The sequence below is a fragment of the Alligator mississippiensis genome, chromosome 2 (genome assembly GCF_030867095.1).
Source record: "Alligator mississippiensis isolate rAllMis1 chromosome 2, rAllMis1, whole genome shotgun sequence".
Taxonomy (NCBI): Eukaryota; Metazoa; Chordata; order Crocodylia; family Alligatoridae; genus Alligator; species Alligator mississippiensis.
Window position 1 is genome coordinate 83,903,399 of NC_081825.1, and position 26,766 is coordinate 83,930,164.

Here is a 26,766-nt window from a genome sequence, read left to right on the forward strand (position 1 = left end):
GTTATTCAGATGGGTTATACTAACTTGTCCTTGTGGTAGGTTCCTATCAGAATATCTTCCCAATACAAACCATGTACCTTACAGTCATACTCAATGTTGGCTGCATTTTAGTATCTTCACAATTGGTTCCCATTATTGAGCACATACTGCTTTGAGCAACAGTTCAAATATAGACACTGTATTTAATGCTATTTCTTTGTATGAAAATTTAAGATGAGAGGCTTTGCTCCACATGCTGATTGCAGAGAAAGACCTCACTTTGTATTTCAGTAAATACAATAGTGCAATTTGTCCTATGACATTTTCCTACAAAAAGAACAACCATATCATTCTGTACAACATTACTAACAATGTACAAGCACACATCAGTAATATGCAAAAATATAATACCTTAGCAGTTCTAAATGTTAAGCTGTCAGGGGCATATCTCGTGTGTGGGGAACATAAATATTAAATAATAATCTCTCTATCGTGTTCAATTTTTTACAGGATGCAGAACAACTGTATCATAATTATCCTCATATGCTTTTCCTACATACTACACTAATACAACACCTGAAGCAGAACACTGACATCGACATTCATACAGAGTTCTTCAATTGTTTGTCACCAGAATGGCAGATTTTTCTCAAGGAAATTTATCCGTACTTCATGATAATATCTGACACAGGACTGACCTCTCTCCAAACAGACTATTTACAAATACTTATCAGTCACACCTTGTCAAAGAAAATAAATGTTGTGCTCACTTCAGGACAGGAGTCTGATACTCTTAGGGTTCATGGATATCATGTCCGGAGCATGTATATGCACAGGAATTTTTTTCAGCAGGTAAATTACACTATATCTCCAGTTTGGGTTTATAGTAGAAAAAATGTAGCATTTCTATATGGTATTATTAATTTAATTGGAATATTTAAGTGTAAAGCAAGTATAATATCTGGCTCACCTTTCATAGGAGGATTTTAAAGAACTGAATAAAAGGAAATTCCTAATCCTTCTTCTCTAAGAACATGCTTAGGATGCTCCATAGGATTCAGTGCTATGTGAATCATCCATTGTTCTTTGCCATGGGAGAATGGGGAGGGGGACTAGAGCCAAAGAACAAAGTGTTGCTGTAGCCTAACGTAATCTAGTCCAACTAATCAGGTTGGGCTGTGGATCTGGTCCATATTAATGCATGGTCCAATCCTGCTGCCCACATATCTGCTAGGAAGTACAGTATTTTCTAGATAGCTCCACTGAAGTCAGTGGGGCTAATTCCCTTGTATGTTATAGTAGAGTTAAGCACTCAGGTTATGTAATTGCCAAAGCACAGAACTTTTCCAAGCTAACCCAGTAAGTTAGTGGTAGGACCAGAAGTAGATCTCAGACTTTCTGAATCCTAAACCTCAACTTTAAGAGGAGCATTTCTTCTTCCCTAATGTCTATATTCAAAGAATGTGTCTTGGAAGAAACGTAGATCATGCACTGTAGCTCATATTAGTTATTTTTCATAGGTTCCTCATGGTCTGGACTTTTAAAGCACCTGTTGAAATGTAGTTTATAAAGCAGCCTCAGGGACCTCTGACCAACTTGTCTACCCTTTCTATGTTCCAAAGCAGAGGAGATTCAAAGCTCAGTGACTTCAGTACCTCTCCATTTACTTTGGTAGCCTTAGATCAGGTCCATATTTTGGTTAATGTAGGCAGTAATGGATAACACTTGAGTTTAGGATCAGGATTGTGGTGTCCCTCTATTGTGACAAAGGAATTTCCTTCAGAAGTGATGTAACCTGCTGACTAAACATGAATGTCTGTCTTCACTTATTTTCCACCAGTGTTCAAAACTAATAAACTGCATATAATTTTGAAAATGTTATCTTTGTATTTCAACATATAACTTTATGACTTATCTACTTCTTGTTTAGCGTCAGAAAGATTTTCAATGTGCTTTGGAGACCTTGGTTAAGTACTTGCAAAACTCCCAGGATACAACATTGTGGTTTTATAAACATTTAAATCTGAGCTTGAAAAGTCTGCAAGAAGAGGTAACAATTATTTTGCTATTATTTCTCCTGTTAAAGTGTGTTTGCTGTGGCAGTAGAAGTTAGATAACGAAAATGTGCTAAATTGTTCACTTTTTAGCAAAGAGATTGCTTGCAAGAAATGTGAGAGGCAAGAATCCTTTGGGTTGATATCTTTTATTGGATCACCTGCATGGCTGGGATAGACATAGGGAAGCTTTTAGGTATCTTAGTACCCTTCCTCAGGCCTCTGGGAGAGAGGCAAACACATCTGTCAGTCATGCACGGCAGAAAATCTAATATTCAGGATGGGGTATAATATTCCTCCAATTCTAATTGCACCACTGTAGAGCTGTTCCCAGCCAATCCTGCAGCTGGGCAGGGGCAGCTCTATCCCAGACCTGGGGCTGCCCCTAGCCTGATCTCTAGGTTTGGGTTGAGGGTAGTCCTGGGCCATGGGGCTGTCCAGTGCCAGTGTTGACAGTCATCTGGTTGTTGACACAGGACCTGGGACAGTCTTAGGCCAGTTGGATACCCATGGCTGCCTTAGATTGGTATCAACAAGATAATTGGAACTAGAGGTTGGAAACTAAGGCATGTCCAGAGCTGATTATGACAATCACCTGATTGTCAGGCATCTGCCTTGGACAGTCTCTGCTTGTAGACATACCCCACATTCCACAGAAACCTTCCAAAAAATGTTCTGTATTACATCACATGTGGAACATTTTTGTGGATGGTTTGCCATTTATGGCACCACAAATTGGGTACAAATGTAGCACTCTAGCCATTTATGGCATGTTCAACATGTTAATCTTATCATATATGTAATGTGTGCCAGGGACCTTTGAATCTGTTCCCTGGACAACCAAGAGAGGGAGATAACATGGAGACAGGAGCAAGTAAGAACAGAGCAGAGATCAGTAATGTATAGCCAGATCTGGCTTGCAGAGCTTCTTTAACTTGCCTGCCAAGCTCCAGGACCCAGCAGACTCCAGTGTCCTGAAGTGCTGTGCAGTTTGGGATGTGTGGAGGAGCCACAGTAGCAGCAGCAGCCTCACAGTCTGTTCTGCAGCAGCACTGTCACTCCTGGAACTTGGCAAGCCATGTGCTGAGGAGCAGCTGCAGCAGCAGGGATTTGGTCAGCCTCCCAACCAGACACAGTTTCCTGGAGTAGCCAAATAAGTGTTGTGCTGTGCTTGCTTAATTGCAGTGGGTGGGGGTGCTCTGTGGGTAAGAACATTGTTTTGGGTTTGGGGTGCATGGCAGGGGGATTTGCTTGCAATGCTGTGTGTGAGCAAGGACTTGGTGTGCAGCACTGGAGACTGTCTGTCCCTTTGGTTTGTTGAGGATGGGATTACTCTGGTGCTCCATGTGTCTCTCCCACTGCTGAGAAACTGCAAGGAGCTGTTATGAATTCCTGAAATTCACGAGAAAACAGTTTCTCTGATGAATTCATCATCAGTGCCAGGCAGGCAGTCCAGTAATCCTTGCATACATGCTCTCCTGAAGGAGGTAACCACTTCTTTGCCATGGCATTGGCAAAGAAAGGAAAAATTAATAGCAAGTGTCAAGTGTTCAGTGAACAATGGACATATGATTATTTTTTTATGCAATGCAAAGACAAAGTAGCATGCTTTATTTGCCAGTAAGTGTTTTAGTGTTCAAGGAGTACAACATCAGGCATCATTTGGATACACATCATAAAGAAAAGTATGATTGTTTGGTAGGGCAAGCTAAGAGTGACAAAATAGAAGCTCAGAGAAACAGTTTGTCTAGTCATCAGTATGTTTTTAAAAGGCACATTGAGAAAAGCCTAACAATTATTTGAGCTAGTTACCATGCGGTTAAGCTGGTTGTTAATCATGGGAGACTTTTTACAGATGGAGAATTTGCAAAAGAGTGTATGATGGAAGTGATTGATGAGATATGTCCCTCTTCAAAAAAAAAATAAAAAATAAATGATATGAGTCTTTTTGCTCATACTATGAAAAGACAAATTGGAGATATGGGGATGGATTTATTTTGCATACTGAAAGAAAAGGCCCAAATATTCCTTTGGGCACATAATAAGAATAACTATGTGCTAGATACAGCTAATATTTGTGTGAGGAATACACTCAAAGTTTGAAGTTACTGAAGAGCTTGGTGCACTTCAGATTTTGAAGAGGACAGCCAGAGGAGAAGACTTATTTCTCAGGGTTTATGAAACAACAAGCTTCACCTGAGCTGGGAGAAACTGGGCGTGTCTATACGTGTATTTACGCGTGCCTAAACTTAATACACCTTTGGTTAAGGTGCATTAAGGCCATTTAAGTGCTTGTCTACACGTGGATATAGTAACGTGCATTAAGGCATGTTAAATTTGGGTGCAAATAGCTAAGTCACATTAGAGCACGTGCAGACGTGCTAATAAGTATTTGCACCTAAATTTGATACCTGCTTTATGAAGGTATCAAATTTAGGCTCGCGTAGCCTTAAATCACCATTTTTAAGGTGCATTAAGGATGCGCATATGTAGACATGTGCCCTTAATGTGCCTTAAAAATGGCGACTTTAGGCTAAGCCCACTTAAAAGAGGCATGTGTAGACATGCCCACTGAAAAGCATAACAATGGATGGTGTGCAAAAATGAAAAGAATGCAAGGCTGGGGTAGTAGGATAAATCAACAATGAAATGTAAAAATTGAATGCTGATCCTCCTATGCAGCTTCACTGCATCATACCCCTGCAGTCATTGTGCACCAAGGTATTATGTTAGGAATCACTCATGAGCAATTTTGTTTCAAGTGTGAATTTCATCCTGGGCCATGGCTTAAACTGTTGCCAATCCAACAGTTCCTTGCTGATGTTGAAACACAAGACAGAGATATCTTGTATCCTGCAGAAGTGAGAAAGCTCAGTCAGGGTGAGGTTTTTAAACATTTCTTCCAGATGCGAAATGAGATATATTTATAGAAGGGAAAGGAAAGCTGAAATATCTGAGTCTGTGTGGATTTGGGACTTAGCATTTTTAGTGGACATAACAGAATTGCTGAATGATCTGAATGTGAGACTCCAGGGGAAGTGAAAACTATTGCTTGAAACATTAACTGATTTGAAAGCATTTAAGATAAAACTGAATGTTTTGATGAAACATATCACTGAAAAAAAATTGTCACATCTTCCTAGTTGCAAAAATATATTGAGTGAAGATGGAGTCAATTTCACAGGGCAGGTTTACTGAGGCTTTGTATTCCAGGAAAGGTTTAAGGCTTTCTATAAGTATTCAGAAGATTACTGTCTTTTTCAAAACCCATTTGAATTTGACACTGAAATTTATTAAATGGGGTAGATCTTCAAAAGCAATACATTGAAAGACTTACAAAGCAAGCGCCATTCAAGTTTAAAGAGGTTTGATGCTGGCATGAAAACAATTTCTGGGAGTACTTACATCTGTGAACACTTTCTCAAAAATGATATTAATTAAGTCTAAATTACAGTCAAGATTGACTGATTATTACTTGCATCAGGCTTTAAGCAACATGAATACCTACATCCACACTCTTGCTACTGCTCACACTGACTGTAGTGAATGCAAAATAAGAATAAAGAGAAAGTATTCAAATTATATTTCATCCTTTTATTTGTTTTTCAAAATTTCATACAACTCATTCATCCAGGCAGAACGCCACTGCCCTGTAACTGAGCTATATTTATTCTGATCCTCTTCATTTAAAGGTTCATCTTCAAAAGAAACACTGGAGAAGAGTAAGATGAACACCTAACCCTTAGCTGTGTGGTTTGAGCAGTGTTATGTCAAGAGAAAACTGTGGGGGAATTTGATAACAGTTTTCAAATACCTGAAGGGTGGTTATGAAGAGGATGGAGATAGATAGGACTAGGAGAAGTAGCTTCAAGCTGCATCAGAGAAAATTTAAATTGGAGATTAGGAAGAACTTTCTGACTATGGGAGTGGACAAGCATTAAAAAAAGGTACCTAGAGAAGTTGTGGCATCTCCATCCCTGGATATTTTAAAGAACAGATTAGATGAGCACTTGGCTGATCCTCTCTTGAGCAGGGGACTAGATTAGATCAACTCATGAGGTCGTTTCCAGCCCTACTTTCCTAGTATCCTATGATCCAAAGTCAGAAAGATGCAGGTTCAGCCCATTTAGGTGAGGGGTGGAGAGGGCTGGTTTTCTACTTCCTGGGAGAGTATTCTAACCACTGAGCTATGGGAGCTGAAACATGGGACCCTCCTTCCTCCCTTAACATATGTCAGTATAGGTACCTGGCTACTGCAGAATCTAATGAGCATGCTCAGTAGTTTTGTGGATGCTCACACATACACATTGCCTGTGGAGGAGAATCACAGATTATGCCTAAGTGCCAAAACCTATGCGTTCAAAGCAAAAAGTAGTTTATTTTTTAACATTCTTATTCTGTTTTTTAACATTTGTATGGATTTTCGCTTCTGTGCATTTTTATTTGCTGATTTTCTTTACTAACTAAATTATATCAAAGAAATTTTCTTCATAATCTTTCTGTTTACACTCGAGCAATAAATTGATATATTCTATCACATTATCACTGTAGGTATGCCAGACTGTCCTGCTGCTGAAGCGTATGTGGCCAGAAGGATCTAACATTAGACAAGTATTCTGTGTTCTTACATGTGCAGTGGGACTAAAAATGTACAGCCACATGTTAGAAAATGCAAACGCTTCTGCAAAAGAAAAGGAAGGAAAAACAGAACACTTCCCTCTGGAGGTAAAATTTCTTTGTAACTTCTTATCATGTTTTGGTCCTGTCAGCATAAGCATTTTGGTCATGTTGGAGATGATAGTGCCTCTACACTAGTTTTCTTGCTGGAGAAGGATCCGGTCACCCATTGTTCCAGACCATCCAGTGGTTTAGGGAATTTCTGTAAGCCAAAAGTATATGCAAAGAAACAAGGTCTGCAAGTGGATTGCATTAGGTCCCCTAATGAGAATCCCTATGAAATATGTGGGGTTTATAAGCGAATGCCATGGGTGCATCCATGAGAACTTTTACCAGAGGAGGAGGCCATGTGGTCATTATTATCTTTTCCTATTCCTAATACATAGTTGAACAATAACCATTGTAGATGGAATATATATTTTTTTCATATTAGCTGTTTTCAAGGTGAGGGTAAGGTCTAGAGCCCTTCATTTTAGATACAGACACTTCTCCATATCCTTTTTGTAATTAGTTTAATATGGAAGCAAGGTAATCACATACATGTAGAGATGCAATCTTGTATGATTGCAATTACTTTTTGAGTATCTCTAAATTAATTGGTATTGCTTATACAACACAAATTTATGCTCAAAACTTATGTAGAATAAATGTAGAATGCCTGCAGCCCTCTAACTAAACATTAGCTAGATGGCAGGATGGAAGTTCACTTTATAGACTAACCGAATCAGAGATGCATAAGCTTTTGTGAGCAATAGCTTACCAGCAGATTCTGTAAAAGATCATACAGAGAGCAGCTGGCTATCAAATAGAAGGACTGATTTAAATACAAAATATTAGGAAGGAGCAGGGAAGGGAGGAAAGAAGGACAGAGGGCAGTGCTGAGTTTTGTATTCAGATTGATTTTTATAATTCCTTTGTTTAAGAACAGCTATTCTGAGGTTAGTGATGTAATGTCCAGGGAGGCTGAAGTGTTTTGCCACAAGTTTTTGTGTATTACTGGACTTGATGTTAGATAAGTGTCCTTTCATTTTGTCTCACAGGGGTTGTCCTGTCTGTCCAACAGAAGGGCCATCTTAAAATGATTTAATTATTATCCAGATAATTTGGCAATTGGTTTCTTAAATTTAATCTCGATTTTAGTGGCCATGTCCTTCCTTCTGGGAAAGAGATTTACGCTGGAAGTGGTAATTGATCTTTGGTTATTTAATACAACAATAATGTGTGTTATGAACTACATGTACACATTGTATAACAATAAAAGTTATTGGTTTCATTAACAAAGTGAAAGTCATGAATTATACTGTTGAAAGGGTAACATAATAGTTATTTTTTCTGAAGTATACAGCACCTCATGTTGGTCATGTCCCAATAGGAGAAGACTGGAGCATTAGCACTGGAAGATGCAGCTGACCTGTGCAGGATGCAGTGCCTTAGTGTGGCCTTTCTTTTTCATTTGCCTCTTTCACAAGCTCGTATTAGGATCACCCATTCCCACTGGACTCAACAGGTTTTACCATTTATAATTATGGTAGGTGTAGTTTTTGCTTGCCTTTTTTAGCATTAGGTACAGTTGGTGCCTGTGCCTTGCGTTTCCTTTTCTTGGTCAAACTACACCTGTTTATGATATGTGTTACAGTAATATGTTGGAAATTCTTTACAACTTTTAAAGTCACATACTGTTTGAATAGTTTATTGAAGTAGAGTGGTCTGGGGCATAGGGGGCTAGGGGCAGGTGTGCAAAACCATATTTTAAATTCTGCCTCTGACTTGCTATGTGACCTTTGACAATTAGTTCACCTCATGGTATATAGCTTAACTAACTGTGAAAAGTAGCTAGCCATAACTTCTTTTATAAATGCTTTAAGCTCTGGAGATGAAAAGTTCTATGTAAGAATTCACTATTTTGTTTTTAATAGCAACAGCAATGTGCATATTTTATTCTGAAGCAACTAACTGAGGAAAGTGGCTGGAGATTAAATTTAACTTCTCTGCCTGATTTAAGGGATAAGTCACTATTGAAGGATCTTGCATATTACTATGAAACAGAATATTGTACAGGTATTTATCTTTGCTTTTGAATCATTTGCTTTTTTAAATATCTGATTATTATTATTAGGCTGTTGTTGAAAAAGTACTATGGCAGTAGTTTTGCTAAGTATTAGATACAATAGTAGAGCTAATGTATGGAAAAATAGCCATGAGTCCAGGCACTCAAGACTGCCTAGACCCAGTTCCTCTTGCCATATTTTGACACCCCTATGGATGTGCAGAGTGGAAGATAGTGATATAGGCGATGAACGCTCTCTTCTAACTGGTGATTTTCTTAAGGGTTGGGGAGGAGGGGGGCTCTGCACATGTCTTGTTTTGTCAGAATAGTACAAAGCAAGTGGAATAGTAGTCAGGTTTTGATGTCAGGGCCATCAGAACTGTAGGTTAAATCTTAGCAGGTTGTATTGTTTATTTGTCTCTTTAAAATGGGACTTCTGTCTGCTCTATACTAGTATGAAATATTCCATAGCAATTTTGGTAAGAATAAATCGGAGAACTGGAAACGTCTTAAAATATTGAAGCTGTGATTGTTATATAATAACAGGGATCTGGGAGTTGAGGCTTTAAGCCTAACATCAGTGATCATAAGTCTTAGAGTTAAATGACAATAGTCATTCTTCAGGCTGAGAATACATATTTGTAGCAAGCATCCCTCATAGAGTTCCATGCCCTCTTTTAAGGGTTAATTTGGGCCTGTGAAAGCTATTTAATCAGTAGAATCACTCCTTTTTGTATCCAGTCAAAAACTTCAATTCTCTTGCCTGCAACTCAAGTAAATGTGAAGGAGTAATCAAAGTAGTATACGTTAGGAAAATTGAAAATTCTTGGCTTGTTATACGATACCATCCATTGTTCTTCGGGAGTAAAAAGAAGTTGTGCTCATGCTTTCTGGTCCTGGTCTTCAGCTGTAATACTAGGCCCTGCATCTGTTTTCTGTGTATTGACCAATATGTTTTCCATGCTATGTTTAGCTATCTTACATATATATCCAAAGCGATAAAAAATTGTAGTGCACCCGTTGTTCTTGTAATATAAAGAGATTTCAGGATTAAGCCTCAGGATTCTAGTTGCTGTCCATGGTGATGCAATTTCTGTCTCAGAGAATTTTGTTTCATTGTAAAATCTTAGTTTTTGTTTTTTTATGCACAGGCTTAGATTTGGAATTGGGTAAGGACCTGAAGACTGAATACCAGTATCTCTGCGACACTGTGACCACACTAGCTGCCAAGTGTAATTTTGGAGTTGCTTTCCCAGTGCGACACACTTCACAGCCATTCCTTGAAGAGAAACAAAAAGTGAAAGGTACTAGTAACTCTAAAAACACAAGCACTAAAAGCAAACTTGCAATAATTGGTATTTATAAAATACTCTGTATATGCAAGTGCTGTACAATTATAAGCTAATTAGTTCTGCTATATTCTGCTCCTTCGAATTGAAGCCCCAATTTGTGGATCTTTTTTGCTTTCACTGATATTGGTGACAAAACTCCCATCTGATGCTAAACAGAATGTGATCAGTACACAAGCATATCCTGGCCATATTTAAGTCAGTTCAAGTTTTGCCACTGACTGCAGTCAGACTAGGATTTTATCTTATGTGTTTGATTTTTAGCCCAGAACTGGCTATTTATGCTCAGTAAAAGGGATGGAGCAACATACTCACCTTTGTGTAGGCACCGTGATAGACAACAATAAACATGTCACTTGAAGATCATGTCACAAGCCTTAGCATAGAAGAAGGTGGAGGTGGACCAGGGGAATATGCCAAGAGGAGCTATGGTATATAGTGCTGTGAAGATTTCATGCTGTGTTATGGCCATAGGGTAACCATCATGGGTTATGGTAATTTAAACATAACTCTTTGGCTTTGTGATTTATACAAGGATCATGACACCCACAACTGGGGGGAATACATTGTGGGTGTCTTAAAGACATTTTATTTCAACTACCTTCTTGGTAGCAAGAATTGCATAGTTTGTTATCTAACATTCTGAAATATAAATATAAATGTTTTCAGGAAGCACAATAAAAGCCAAACAAAATCACATCGAAGTCATTTGACTTCAGTGACCTTATGATTAGCATTATGGGGAAATGTTTGTCTGTATTCTTTTATTGTGGAGCTCCTCTTTCAGGGCTTTTGTCACACCTTTCTCCTTCTATGTTGCTAGCAAAGAATAGTCACTTGCATCTAGTGGCATGGGGAGACACAATGGGAAAAAAGGATCTTATTAACCCCAGTTAGGGAATACATAGTATGTCCTTTCATATTCAGGCTCATAAATTTAGTGTCATGATGCCATCACATTAAATACTCTTAATTGGACAAACCCTATATTATTTGTTACAAACTGAGATATAATACTCATAACAAACATTTGAAAGAAGTTCACAGAATATGTGTACAACTTTTCATTGACTTTTCTTTACATTTTCTCCAAAGACTCTAAGGAAGAAATTCCCAACATACGGCTTATCCCACTGAAATCTGATGTTGTCAAAGATTATGCTGGAGCTGTCTTGGAAGACTTGCCTTTTTTAAACAGGTACATTATTTAAATCTGTTTGGAATTAAGGGGCTTTTTCTTCACCACCTTGCACCTTGGTTTCATCATTTATACTTATGTCAAGTGAGCATATCAGAGCTGACAAAGTACATCATTGCTACATCATCTGACAAAGCGCCTTCTGCCTGACTTCTGACTAATATGGCTAACCACCTCTAGCTATCATTCTGGTTGTGTAACATTTTACATCAGCTAACATTGGTATAACTATTAACAGGAAATGCAGGTCAAGGGTAAACAGCTGCATTCTGACTCCATGGTGTATTCGTTTTGTAGTTGCTGAGCCTATACAGTTTGTTTTTGAAGGGACCAGTCCTTATCCATTGAAAGTAAATTGTAAAACTCTAATTGACTCCAGTGGAAATGCACATTCATGCTGTATACATTAATTAAAAATACATTGAATAAAATTAGAGGTAGTCTACATGTTTTTTAGATGGAATACTTTAACCATACAAATGTTTTTTTATGGAGTACATCTCCACAAAAATCTTTTCCTCCACCCAAGGCAAAGATGGATTGCAAAGTTACTTCATGCAGGGAAGCTACCTCAACTCAGTGTATGAAGTAGCTGTTTTATCTTCAAAGAAATTGTTTTAAATGGAAGACCCCTGTGACAGTAGATTCTGTTTTGCTTGTTCTTTGGCTGGACTCAGCCACCTGAATTCCCATACAGGTGTGTTCAATGCCATCCAGAGTGCACTACTTCTGTCATGAACCCCAAAATCTAGCCTTTTTCTCCCATTAAATTGTCCAGTGGAACCTGGTTGTTTTCACTGGATTTGCCCATTATATAGGAATGCAACGGGTGCCAAATAACATGACTTCAAGCACTCAGATAATGTGTGTGTATGTCTATTACAGGGAGTTTCTATAATTTATGTATATACAAAACAGTAAGTGACTCTTCACTGAATTGAAAGAAATTAAGGGATGGAGTTTTATGTAATTCATTAGTAATTCTTATTGAAACAATGAAGATATCCAACTCCTAGAGCAGAATGAAATAATGGAAAATGAGGTACATGCTACAGAAAAGTTAAGAAAAATGTACAGTTGGGAATCTTTTGACTGTATATTCAGTCTTTACATTGGCCACCGTGGTCCCCATGCTTTAGGTAGGTTAGAGTGCTAAATCTTGTGTTATGTCAGGGTTGACTATGTAGTTTTCTCAGATGTTAGGCAAGGGATTTGAATAGGATGATCCTTCCTCAGGTAGGGGGTTGGACTAGATAATCCATGGAGGTCCCTTCCAGCTCTGCTTCTCTATGATTCTATGAAAATGCTATCTGCAATATTCTGACTATTCTTCTAGCCAGCAAGGGTCTATTTTATAATTAGGTGGTACAACAAACTCTACCTCTATAGGCAACTATACCACGCTCTCATGGTTAACCCAAGCACTGCCCTGTCTTTGCCTGCTATGCCTCGATTTTGATCATATACATTTGGGAAGCAGCCCTCCCTCTCACAGGGGGTCATCTAAAGTGCCTTACTCAACCCTGCTCATCACTGGGCCACCTTTGTCTGACCCAATCTTTAACTGATACCACCTTTGAACAGAGCATCTCTACCTTGGATTGACCCACTTTCTCCATAGCCAGGACTCTTACTTTCCCCCAGTTAGCAGCCCTTAACCAGGGCTCTCAGTCATCACCTTCACACTCAGGCCTCTCTCTTGGGCTTGTAGTTTCCTGTCATAAGTCAATTGAACCAAACATTCAGTGCCTTCTCCAGGCACCCACAGTGGCTTCCCTACTCCTCATTAAAGTCATCTCATGCATCTCAGCTGAATATAAAGAAAACCATCAATGCACTGATTAACCCCCACTCACGGTATGTGTACAACCTAAGTAAAATCCCGCCACTACTGGCTAGTTGTCCCTAACAGCTCCTCAGGGTTATATTACTACCTGCAGTTTGCAGCTACTAGTTACCGACCTATAGTCTTCCCTCAGAAAGCTACTCTGTCTGCTATAGTCTGGGTCAAACTGACTCCTTAGCCTAACAGCCAGATTTACATAGTCCAAAGCTCCACCCCTTCCAGTTACCTCACCTCTCCGTCTCCTACCAGGGCACAGGGATTCTTTATTCCCTCATCAGAAGTCTGGAGCTCTGCACTTTTCAGCCTTAAAGTGAAGCCTTTTGTGTCTGATGTCTCTACTTCAGTAACTGGGATAGGAATCCCTGTTACAGTAGGCATAATGTTTGTTACACAGAAGGTACTAGAAAACCAAAAAATATTAATAAATATCACATATATACATATATATTGTATGTATTTTTCAGTGATGATCCTGCAGTTACTTCACTTATTAAAGAAAAAGAATTTGATGAACTTCGGCATTGGCATTCAGGCAAACTCCTCAGTGATGAACATGACAGAGCACCATGCAGCCATGATGGTAAAAAAAAAATTAAAACTATTTGCCTAGTTGGATAGAACGTGAGTGTTGTCAAGTTGTCAAAATTGTCGTGGCTTAAGGGAAAAACACTTTCAGAGAATTATTCAAACACAGTATAAATTTGTGTCAAATGGAAGTTATTACATTGATGATTAGTCTATTTACATTAAATATATTTTGCATGATTACGTTAATCTACCTGGAATAATTATAACACAATCAAAGCTTCAAGAAACTTTTAATGAGGCCCCTTTTATATTTATGCAGATTTTGCACAGATACAAATTTGCACACAGTCCACTTGTATATATGCAATTTGGAATGTACACATGGAGATTGGGTAACTCTATGTTATGCTATGCATATATTCCATTTCCTGTGCAAGGATGCAAGGCCACATTTTGCCATTTAAATAGCATTCTATTTCTCTGGTCCTGTTTTTGAATGAGAATAGCTATGACACTTGTATCTGGTGCAGAGCTGAATTCTGTAGGCATGCGTTAAATGCTCTGAGCATGTCTGTCATATAGACTGGGGAAAGTGGAGAGGAGAGCCACTGCTGCCCCAGTCCACAGGGCAGCTACAAAAATATCAAATGAAACCAAATCAAATGGAGAGGTTGCCTGTCCAGTGACTTTTTAACACTCTAGCTAGGGATCTGTGGAAAGCCCTCATAGCACTATGTATTTTCAGTGCTACTAAGTGTCCAGCTACACTTATAGTGCTACAAATGCATGTCTGGGTGCAGAAGAGCAGCTCTCCATTGCAACTTGTAATGCTTTGCAGGAAGCACTATGAATTGCAATGACCCCAACAGAAGTTTGCTGTTGGGTCTGGGAGTTGGGGATTCCAGCTTCTTGCTGTGAGCCTGCAGCCTGATCTTGGTAGCAATGCCACTCTCCCCTCCCAGCTTGGACTGTGCTTTCAGAATGGGGGGGGGAAGGTAGCAGACAGAACTCATTCTTAGAGTTTCCCAGCTGGTGCTGGAGGGTAGAATTGGTACCAAGGTGGAGAAGCTCCAATCCACCCACTCCACCCTCCATAGAATGAGGGCTCAGATTTTCACGGGATTGGGCCCTTTTAAAGTGGACTGCAGCCATGCATTTCTGTTTGGTCATGGCTGCAGACCACTTTCTGGGGCCAGATCAGATGAAAATTATCACATCTGTCTGTGCCCTCTGTCCACAATGTAAGTCACTTGTATATTTTTGGACTGCTTCTCCAAAACCCAAATTTGTCACTTTCAATGCTTGTAAAAAAAAGTATAATTTTATTATTTGTTGTAGCAAAATCCAGAGAGCCAGAGGAAAGAAGAAGTATACAGAAATTACAGCGTTTTTACAGACTTTATGGAAGATCGCTGGAAGGGGACATTTCCATGACAGTTGTCACCCAGGCAGATGTGCCACTGGTGCCAACAAGCACTAATGCAGTTGATGTACACAGAAAAAAATCACATGTAAGCGTGTTTGAATTGCTTTCTGTTGTATCTGTTCTTTCTTGCTGTTTATGCTAAGGTTTTTCTTTTGGTTGCTGATGCTTTCCTGGAATTTTATTATTTCATTCATAAGTAATTCTTATTGAAAGAATGAAACCATCTAAATTGCATCTAAATTAACTTGTTAACTGTCATAAACCCACTTTTATCACTGCCTAGGAATCTGAATAAGTCGTTGAGTTTGAAAGTGAAATAGTAAAAGGTAAGATAAATGTGTAACAACAAAGGAGTCCTCTAAAATATATATTTGAATGAGTACAAATAAAAAATAAATTTAAGGGATGGTTAGCTTTTTTCTAGAATTGTTTCATAAAAAACTTGGAAAATTGAATGAGGATCTTGATGTTCATTTCTTTGTTTGCTGTTGATTTTCAGTTTGGGTAAATATGCTATTTTAAACTATATTGACCCCATCTACATCAAATATAGCTACAAAAATCATTTAGGAAAGGTAAGAGGCTTATGTGAAGATTTCAGACCTGAAAAATACAGGAGTATGACATGTTTATATTTTTTGTTGAAGTGTTTGTAGATTAAATTGATGTTACTAAGATACATTTGAATATCATGTTTTGACTCTTGGCAGTATTTTTGCAGGTTCAGTCTTGTGCTATGACTTGGATACATTGTTGATTAGACTAAGATTTGGGATAGCAAAAGGAAACAGTAGTTTGTTTTTGTTTTGATAAAATATCACTAAATGTTCCAAGTTCTAGAAGTTCTTTGCTTTTGAAATTGTAGTTTTTGATTTTCCTACATTAGTCAGAAAGATAGTCTACTTTTATGTGATCCTGCCAGTATTATCTCCTTTTAAATGGCTGACTGCATGCAGTTTCTGACTTCCCAGGATATATAGATTACAGATTAAATCCTGATCAAATGTCCATTGTATTTCACAAGAATCTTTTAACTAACTTTATGAAGCATATTGTTTTCAATTTACTGAGAAACTAGGTAAATTTTCAGACTTAAAAATAAATCCCTTTAAGTTGAGATTCAAGCCTCCCACTTACTTGTTTTGCATGTCTGGGGCATTCTTACATAAATTACTGTTTTTTCACTTACATTTAGTATGAGGTACTGAGTGAACCAGGTTTGTAAAAGATGTACGAGTGTTTACAGATGTGATTTGCACAGCATTCTGTACTATTTAAAAAAAAATTCCTAACAAAACACAATAAGCACATGAAGTAAAGTCTTATAATAATTACTTCAATTTTACTTGGGCAATACTCCCATTTACTCCCAAGGACTAGGACCAGCTATTACATCTTTTGTTTCTATCATGTTTTAAAATATTCTCTCTTCATATTTTTGGTAGAAAAGTAAAGCAGAAATAATTAGAGAAGAAAACCAGAAGCAGCGAAAAGCTAAACAGGAAAAGAAAAAACAGGAACAATGGGAGGCCCTGTCTATGTTAATTGAAAACGAAATTAAAGAAGATGTTGCCTTTGGAATAAATAGACTGGAGAATTTCCTCAAGAAATGTCAGTCTCAATCTGTGAAATTTTCAGCAGAAATGGCAGGACTGCATGGGTGTTTTGACGTTTGGAAAGAACACTGCAGAAAGCAAGGTATGGGATTAGAGAAACTTGACCATCTCAGGTGCAATTTTTCCTCTCCCCAGAAATGCTTTATTTTGGGATTTTTTTAAAACTAGAATAAAAGAACATAAAGATGTTTGTAACATGCATTTGTGGCACACATTTGGAAAGAATTAAGTTTCTTTCTAATTGCTGGCCTGAATTTGGCCCTAGATTTGCAATTTTAAGATTCTGTGAGACTGATTTAAATTACCCATTTGACATCAGGTGTAATTACTCGTCTACATTACCAAACAGTGCACACACGTTACAAGCATAAAACCTTTATTTCATCAGTACTCAGAAGAAAGTATAAACTGTATGCTAATGACATATTCTGCTTCACTGCTAAGTGGCATTTACACAGCTGTTGGGCGTCTATGTTAGAAAATGGTATTCCTTTTTGCTTTGTGCAATGAGCTGAATAATGCTAAGGCATCTAGCTTTCTTATTTATCTTTATGTTTGTCCATATATGATTAGGAGTATGGACAAGAGTTCATTTGTAGTGCTACAGGGGCATACAAGTATTCAAGTTTCCTTACTGGAGAGCACAAGTTGTCTCAAACCCGAGCTCTTCAGGTGGGGTTGATAGGAGTCTCCTCCTTTGGTCTCCTTATACGGACAAAAGCCTGTCAGCAAGGCAGCAGATGCAAAAAAGCTGGCTCTCTCCTGTGGCTGCTTCCAGCTGGCATCTGCTCCTGGTAGCAGTGGCTGATTAGGAGTCTCCCTGACTGATCAGTGTTTGCGGCTGCTGGTAACAGCTGGCTGCATGTTTCCCATCCCTACCTCCCTCTTATTGGTGCTTCCAAGGTTGCCAGACCACAGGCTCTTGTCAGTAAGAGCACATGTTTTAATGGTTGCAGTAGCACTGTGGGAGCCCTACCCATGCAGCCAGAACTCCAGGAAGAAGGCACGTGCATATCCAGTCAAGCTGGAGCTCTTCTGGCCATGTGGCCATGACAGAGCTCCTTTTTTCTGGTGACAGAACCATCCTTTCCCCAGTCCTGTCAATCCAATGGGACAAGGGTAAGGGGCAATTGAGCCACCAGCAGAGCTTGAGTTCTGCTGGGCCCGTGTCCCATGGCAGAGTAATTTGTGAATTGGGTGGTCAGCTGAAGCAGGCAGGGAGCAGCTGCACAGCCAGGAGATCTCCTGTTTTGCCAACTGCAGTGGCTGTGGTGTAAGTAGGGTCCCATTAGGACTCCCTGAAAGCTTGCCTACTGGGCAGGCTATTAAGGAGCTAGCTGTTCTCTCCCTTTCTTTTATCCCTCCCCATGGGAGTGGGGGAAGAGAGAGTGGAGGACTGTGGGATGCTGGAGGTTTTAGAGCCCTCCGTAGTGCTATGTGTAACTGTACAGGTGTTACATGTAGTGCTATGAAACCTAAAAAGTCCTTTTTGAAAATACTGGATTTTTGTAGTGCTACAAATAGCTTGAATGCTTACTTTTTGTAGCACTATATGTTGATTTAGAGCTACAAATATAATGCCTGTTCATGACCTTAAATTTGCCTTAAACATGCATTCTCAGAAATGGCTCCAAATACCTGCTGAGGCATCCATTTATTCTCTAGGACTCTCTTCTGAAATCACTTTCCCATAATACCTCTCACAGTGAATCCACCTGCTACAGAAAGGTGGAGAGGGTACACCCATTATTGCTGATAAATTAGTTTTCAGCTCCATCTTTACTAAGATCAGTGTCCCCTTGCACTTATGTTGCTGTAGCTCATTTGGACAAAATCTTAACCTCTGTCTCTAAAGCATCATTATTTCAGTCCATGTCAGTGTAATTGCTGCACCTGGTATTAAATATCTGTTGGGTAAAATGCCTAAAATTCTTTGGAGCCAGGGATAGAACCTGGTGTACACTTCTTCCAGGATCACTGCCTAGCTCCTGTGATCACAGAGTTAGACTACCTCTTTCTTTTCCTCCTTCTGACCTTATGGCTTTTTTTCCCCTCTTTTCAGAATGGTAGTCCAATCAAATGAAGTAGATAATGCTCATAGGCAGTCCTGTCCTACTGCTTGGTAGTGAAGGCAGTCTTTTAGTATGAATGAGATGTGAATTCAAACCCTTGTAAGCAGAGGGCAGAATCCAGATCTCCTGTGCAAGGCAGGAGGTGTGATTGTGGGATCACACATTGGATCCAATTGCACCTTGCTGCTGGTGTAGGGGGGAGCTTGATCTTGGGCTCCCCTGCACTGGCAAGAAGCAGGCTCCCACACCTAGGGGTCCCCTTTGCTGAGGGGGCTCCAAGCCATGAGGGCCCTGTGCAGCTGGGACTGAGAGTCCCACAACTGACAGAGCTCCTGGTCCCTGGTACACCTAATGTGTGAGGCACAGCCAGGACTGAGAGCCCATCAGTTGTGAAACTCTCAGTCCCAACTATGTGCGAGGCACAGCCAGGACTAAGAACCCTTCTGGTGTTGGTACTCATCAGTCCCAGCTGCACATGTGGTGCAAACAGGACCAAGAGTCCCACGTGGGTTGAGGGTTTCATGCACCCCCAAACTTTGGGGATCACGGTAGCCACTATTCCCAGGGCTTGGGGGTTTTATGCTGGCACAGTAGCTGGGAGCCCTGTGAGTTGATGGGGGCTCTAAACTGCTGGGGAGACCCTGCTATATGTGCAAATTAAAGCTCCATAGCAACCAGCTATAAAGTTAGAACACATTTTTTAGGTTTAACTTTATAGCTGGTAAGAGCTATCATGTAATATCATGTAATATCTACTTTGCACATCTAGCTGATCTTAAGGTAATTGTACAATTAAGCAGTTAATCGTATGATTCCTGTAACATGTAGAAGGGGCCTCAGAGGGGGAGATGATAATAGATGCAGTCATTACTGTGGGCATCTGTCCTTCTTTCTCTGTTCTTATTATAAGTTCTGCTGAAACATCTAGGTATTATTCGATTAGGAGGAAGTAGAATTCTTATCATAACGACATTGTAGTCCAGGCTAAAATCCCTTGTTGAAATGAATGGAAAGCTATGTGCTGCATGGGCAACAGAGAACCTGTTTTTAAAGGTTTCCAATTTTTGTTTGTTGAAATGTATGAAAGAGTTGTACATTAGTCCGGTCACACTGGTTACTGCATGTAAAAAAGAAAAACTAAGACACTTTTTAGGGATGCAGTAGAATTTAGCCCTAAAGTATGTCTAAACTGCACAATAATGCAGGGTATAGAGATACTGAAATTGGTTCTAAACAATCTGAGAAACAGATAAAACAGCCTGTTCCAAGCTGCAGACCACTGTGACCAAACAGTTCCTAGTACCCTTGGTAGTTTGTTTAGAGTAAGCTTAGATAGCTGTATACTATGCTGCAGTGGGCGCATCTACACGTGCACAGTTACTGTGCAGTAACTGAGGTTACTGAAAATTACTGCACAGTACAGGTGCGTGTCTACACGTGTGCACTTATACTGCCAGTAACTGTGGTGACTTATGCTGAGTTGGGCATCAATTTGCTACCTACATAATGTTGGTAGCAAATTTATGCCTACTTAGTTACTGCGCAGTAAGGGACATGTAGACGCCATACTGCACAGCGACACTGTTTGTGTGCTTGGACTTGGGAGTAACTTTACTCCTAAGTCAGAGAATACACAGTGTTACTGCGCAGTAATGCCTACAATGTAGACGCTGGTCGAAAAGCTGCTTACTGTGCAGTAAGTTACTCTGCAGTAAATTCATGTGTAGACAGACCCAGTATATAGTTTAGATATACCCAAAGCTTATTTGTGCAGCAGAAGGTACAGAAATAATGAGGTTGGGAGAGGCATTAGTAAGTGTTTACTTGTTGTTTGTGTAGGAGTAACATTGTTACATGTTTATGATTTCCTTCCATTCTGTGAGTGGGGCTGCAGTAACTTCTGTCATATAACTCAAGCACAGAAAAGATCCATAGTCTCACCCCTGGAATTCTGAAAGCCACATTCTTCGTTGGTTGGATTGGGTCCTGCCAAAACAAACTAAATATGGAACAGTCCCTGCTGATTTGAACATATATCAACTGCTTTATTTTTTTAAAGGTAAAAAGTCCAAAGATCTAAGTATAGCTGTTCAAGTGATGAGAAGAATTCATGAACTGCTTGAAAAATATGAGGAACTATTACAGAAATCACATCGACAAATGTTGGCCAAGTGTCTGAACTACCTTGGATTTGAAAATTTGGCATGCTCTTTATCCAGCCAGGTAATTTTAAAGAATGCAATTAATTTGCCACAGCTGAATAAATAATTACATGTTAACCCCCTGTTATGAAGGCATGAATAACATTTATAAATGCTTTTTCTTGAGATTATTTATTTGATATCATGCTACAAATTTTGGAACTATCTTTTCTTGTTCCACAGTGCTACATAGGCAACATGTCATGATGCGGTAAATAACAGTGCAAAGCAGCACATTGGGAAGTTGATTTACAAAAGACCACATTCGGGCCCAGTGGGTGTAAATCAGGGGCAGGCAATTATTTCAGGTGGTGGGCTGCTTAATGAGTTTGGTGGGCTGTTTAGGGCTGTGCGAGTGTGGGGGCTGTGTGTGCACAGCAAGGAGCCCCTGTGATAGAGACTGTCTGGTGGGGGCTGTGCCCTTTGCCATGATGTGCAGTGCTGGAAGGAGCTGCGCCCCACTGGGCACCAGCATCTGAGCTAGGCAAGAATGCCCAAGCTGCCCTGCCTGCTGCTGCTGCTGTCATTGCCACCACCTGATGGGGCTGTGTGCCATCAGGCGTGTGTGTATGTGTGGGGGTGGTCCCTACACTCCCATACCCTCTCTCACACTCACATGCTGCTCACCTGAGCAGAGGCAGGGGAAGCTGAGCAGGTTCCTGGGGGCTGCAGCAGCGGCAGCAGCAGCCCTGCCTGGAAGCTGTCTGCTGGATGGGCCAGGCCCTTCTGCCCATGAGGGTGGGAGGGAGGCACAATAGTGTGTGTTTGGGGGGGTGTGTATATGTGGACAGAAGCACTGGGCAGGGTACAATTCGTTGCTGGGCACCGTGGGCTGGATGAAAGTGCCTGGCAGGCCAGATGCGGCCTGTGGCTGTATTTTGCCAGCCCCTGGTATAAGTGATCAGAAAATGGGGAAAAGTGCCAAAGCTATCTAAGTTGTATCAGTTGGATTTCATTAGTTGTGCCCAAGGAGTATCACACCATTTATATTACAAGGAAGCAAAAAGTAGCAGTATCTGTAGAAGGAGCTGTGATAATAAAGGTTGTGCCAATTGATTTTGCCTTAAAATACAATCAGTCTTAGGTGCAAAAAAGCACCTAACATGACTTTTCACTTATTAGAGGAACCTTTTCTCCGTGTAGTAATCATTGGTTTAATGGGTCTCCCATTTGATCATTGGTTGCCTACCCATTTCAGCACTTCTCCCTAAAAATGGCCATGCAATAGGGGAGATTCAGGCCCTTATAGGCCATTCTTTACTGCAGGGGTTGGCAACCTTTTACTAACCACAGACCACTCCTTGCAACCTGGCCCATTCCCTGCTGTGCCCCAGTTGCTCTATGAAGAGGGTCTGATCTTTCCTCCTCCCTCCTGCTGCCCAGCCACAACGCACCCTCCTCTGGAAGACACAATGAGAGAGAAATTAGAGTGTCTAATTCCATAAGAAGAAGTTGCAGTATGTGGGAAGAAAGCAACTGGAGCTGGAGCCAGGTGTGCATGAACCCCTTGGCAGGAACCATCAGTAAGGGGAATAGCCAGCTATTAGTAAAACGCAGAACCTACAATTCTGGCTGGATCCAATGGCTAGGCTGCAATAAGGGATCAGTATGCCATTAGTAAATTACAGATCAGATTGGAGCCCAGCCCCAGTTCACAGGCCATAGGGTGTAACATGATGGGGTTCGAATTGGTTAATGTGATTACAGAGCCATTGGCCATCATCTTTGAAACTCATTTGAAACTCATGGTGATTGGGAGGTCCCAGATGATTGGAGCAGGGCAAACACAGTGCCCATATTTAAGGGAAAAAGGAGCATCCAGAGAACAACAGACTGGTCAGCTTTACGTCAGTCCCTGGAAAAATCCTGGAGCATATCCTCAAGGACGCCATTTCTAAGCACTTAGAGGAGAATAAGGTGATTAGGAACAGTCAACACGGATTCACCAGGGGAAAGTCATGCCTTACCAGCCTGATTGCCTTCTATGATGAGATGACTGGCTCTGTGAATAAGAGGAGACCAGTGGATATAGTGTACCTCGATTTTAGGAAGGCTTTTGATACTCTCTCCCATAGCATTCTTGCAGGCAAGCTAAGGAAGTATGGGCTGGATGAATGGATTGTAAGGTGGATAGAAAACTGGCTGGAGCATTGGATTCAGAGGGTAGTAATCAATGTCTTGATGTTTAGTTGGCAGCAGGTATGAAGTAAGTGCCCCAGGGGTTGGTCCTGGGGCAAATTTTGTTCAGTATCATCATCAACAGGAGCTGGGGCACATGACTTATGAGGAGAGGCTGGGGGAACTGGGCTTATTTAGTCTGGAAAAGAGAAGACCAAGAGGGGGTTTAATAGCAGCCTTCAACTACCGGAAGTGGGATTCAAAAGAGGATGGAGCTAGACTGTCCTTAGTGGTGGCAGATGACAGAACAAGGAGCAACGGTCTCAATTTGCAGCAAGGGAAGTTTAGGTTAGTGTTACAGAGCACAAGTTGTGCTCTGTTACTCAAAGGGGTGTGGGCAAGAAGTAGAGCAGCCTGCAGGTGGCTGCATTCCCAATCAGGCACATGAGCAGCAGGAAACTGCCTGATTGGGAACAGGGCACAGCTGTTCCTGATAAGAACGGGCCCTGATCAGCGGAGCCAGCAGTTTGCTGTAAGCAGCTGGGAGAAGAACATCACCCAGCTGGAGCTACTGCTCATGTAACATCTTGGAGGTACAGGGCAAGAACTATGGGGATGGCAGGAGGTTCCTGGTCCTGGGGCATGACCTAAAACTATACCCTGCTGGGGCTGAATGGTATGGTGGGGCTGCCGGTGGTAGAGCAGTTCTCAGGAAATGCCACACCTGTGCCTCCCCAGTGAAGGGTCCTAGAAAAGCCTCAGCCCCCACTGCCTTGCGGGTTACCCTGAGTAGGGCAAAGGCTGAGGGAGCACCCTGAAGTAAAATCACTGGGCTCAGACATTTGGCATGAGGTCTGAGGTGGGGTCTGGGCTGAAGAAGGTCTGGCAGAGCCCAGGTCCATGGCGAGGCGTGAGGCTCAAAAAGTGGGGTGGGATATTGAAAAGCCCCAGTGTGGAGGCATGTGAGATGAGCTTGGGAAGCCCAGTGTGGGGCATGTGGGATGAGGCCCAGTGTGGGGTTAGAGGGGACCAGAACCAGGCAGGGAACCTGAGGTAAAGGGAGGGGCTGGGAGCCCTGAGTGGGTGTGATTGGGAGCCTAGTGTGAGGGAACAGGGATTGCGAGCCCCAGTGTGAGGTCATGGGAGTGAGAGACCCGATGTGAGGCACTGGAGTGATACGGATGCCAGCTGCAAGTCATGGGACACAGTATGAGGGGAGGTTCAGAGCTGTGTAAAGGCCCTTGGCATCAGGCAGTTAAATGGACAGCCTCCTGCCTGGTTAACAGTTTTACATTGGTTCATCAAAGGTGTGGCAGGTGAGACAGGAGGGCAGTTAGCCCTGAGACAAGTGGGCGGGCCAACGATTAGACTGGCCCTGGGATGCCCACTTGTTATAGTTAGATATTAGGAAGAATTTGCTTACTAGGAGGGTAGTAAAACACTTGTGGAATTGTGAGAGATTGTGGAGTTTCCATCCTTGGAGATTGTTAAGACCTGGCTAGACAAAGCTTTGGCTGGGATGATCTAGTTGGGGATGGTTCTGCTGTGAGCAGGGGTTGAACTAGATGACCTCCTGAGGTCCCTTCCAACTCTAATTTTCTATGATTCTGTGTTTGAGCATTATCTTCTCTTGGTACAAAATCGTATCAGTTAAAGCTTCATTGAAAGTGTTGCATTTGCAAATAAAAGTAAGGACAACTGATAATCTTGAAGACTGGTCCTGTAGAATCTGTATAACTTGAGACTATGCAGTGAGTTTTCAAACTGTGTATAAGCCTGCCTTATGCTAGCAAAAAAGCTTTCTCTGGCAGATGAAATATCAATCAGCTTGAGTTTGGGAGGCTTCCCTTCTTTCTTTGAATGATGTTACATTGAATAAGAGATGCAGCACAGCAATATGGTGTAAAGTCCATACTTTTGCTGACTGTGCCCTGATGTAGATCTCTAGACATGCTGAAATGTATTTGGGTTTTTCTTTAATCAGGATTCAAATAGGACTCATCCACTTACTTCCAAGCATGTAAAACTGCTTATTAGTTACTAAGGGGACATATGTAAGTCTGAAATCTTACTAGTCAGTAGGGAAAAATACTTTTTACTAATCACTAAGAAGAAATCTCTCAGAGGAGAAAGAAATGTTACCTACTTTAAAGCAGGTGTGTCAAACTCATCTGGCCCTGTGGGCTGGATGAATGGCACAAAGCTGGTCCATAGGCCAGATGAATAGTATGGTTGGCCCTGTGGGCTGGATTGGGCCCATGGACCCCTGCCTGGACCACATGCTGAATCCAGTGCACATGGTGCTCACCCTGACCAGTCCAGAACTGTGCCACACATGGCATCCCAGAGTAGCTGGGAGCACAGGGGCACTATGTCCAGCATGGGTCTTGGACTGGTTGGAGCTGGTGCCACATACAGTATACGTCATGGACCAATTGTGGCAGGCACTGCATGCTCCACATGTCCCAGGCCAGCTGGAGCAGGCACCATGTATGGCACATGTCCCAGACCTTGTGCACTTTGCTTGGCACCAGGGGCACCACCAGGGCCAGTGGTCCATGGACCAAATCTTTGATGCCCCTGCTTTACAGTTACTGTTTCATCAAGGAATGTTGTCCATATGATTCCACAGCCCACCCCGAGTCTCTGCTAATTTAGAGTCCTCTAATTGGGAGCTTTTTTGGTAAAGGAACTGAAAGGCAGGTGAATCTGCCCCACTTCCAATTATGGTGGTTGTGAAGGCTGTCAGGACACAGGATTGGCATCTGCTAATATTGCTATTCAGAAGAATCCATTCTTATGGGCAATTTGAGGGCAATTGATATGGACAATGCATCTTAGGAAAAAACCCTGAAACATAATTATTGTTGGCTAATAACTATTTTTTTTTTATTATTATTTAGATGAAGCTGCCATACCAGAATTAACAGACTTAGCAATGAAATTTGTAATCAGTTTACCCTGGAATACCCAGACTTCGCTTATAAAAGCATGCACCATGTACATTCAGAACTTGAGGGCACATTGTATACTCCCCATGTAGTATTCCCATGGACATCTGCAAGTTCATTCCTTGGTCAAGACTATGCTGTATAGGCTTGTGAATACAAGTGCTCAAAGTCATCTGAGTTCTTTTATGCAGTAGATTCACTTGGGAAGCTTGCACCATGTTCCACAGTTGAAAAAGTCTCATCCTTGTTTGCAGCAAATCTGTCTCCAGTTTTGAAACTGACTTGAATTTTAATTTGACCTTTTAGATCACAGAAAGAAATAATGAGAAAATAGCCAAATATGCTACTGAAGTAGGAGCAGCTCGTTTTCAGCTACAATATATGGGTTCTTACTTGTTCAGAGATGAGAGGAGTGATCCAGATCCCAGAGTACGCCATTTTATACCAGACACGTGGCAGGTAATGACACATTGGCAGTTTTTATATACTGCTGCTACAAATTACTTGTCAAGATTTTCTTTCAAATTTTGCACGGAATAAGATTCAAGAATAACAAAATGCATATTTCATTCTCTCTCACTGTTGTAGGTAGTATCCTTTCCAATTTTTATTCTTATTTTCTTTTATTCATTATATCTACTCCTGGTCCCACTCTTGCTTGAGACAAGCAAGCACGTACCTTCTCCTTCTGAAGGCACAGTAGC

General features: G+C 41.0%; 1 protein-coding gene across 1 annotated transcript in view; it reads left to right on the forward strand.

Annotated features, from left to right (window-relative positions):
• The window catches only part of DDX60 (DExD/H-box helicase 60), a 100,678-nt gene that overhangs the window by 9,425 nt on the left and 64,487 nt on the right, over nucleotides 1-26,766 (forward strand). The window contains 12 exon segments of the mRNA XM_059721897.1: nucleotides 490-831; nucleotides 1,910-2,029; nucleotides 6,585-6,758; nucleotides 8,083-8,238; nucleotides 8,627-8,768; nucleotides 9,909-10,061; nucleotides 11,202-11,304; nucleotides 13,615-13,730; nucleotides 15,017-15,189; nucleotides 16,550-16,802; nucleotides 20,852-21,015; nucleotides 26,369-26,521. Coding sequence (XP_059577880.1) covers nucleotides 490-831; nucleotides 1,910-2,029; nucleotides 6,585-6,758; nucleotides 8,083-8,238; nucleotides 8,627-8,768; nucleotides 9,909-10,061; nucleotides 11,202-11,304; nucleotides 13,615-13,730; nucleotides 15,017-15,189; nucleotides 16,550-16,802; nucleotides 20,852-21,015; nucleotides 26,369-26,521 — 2,049 coding nt within the window.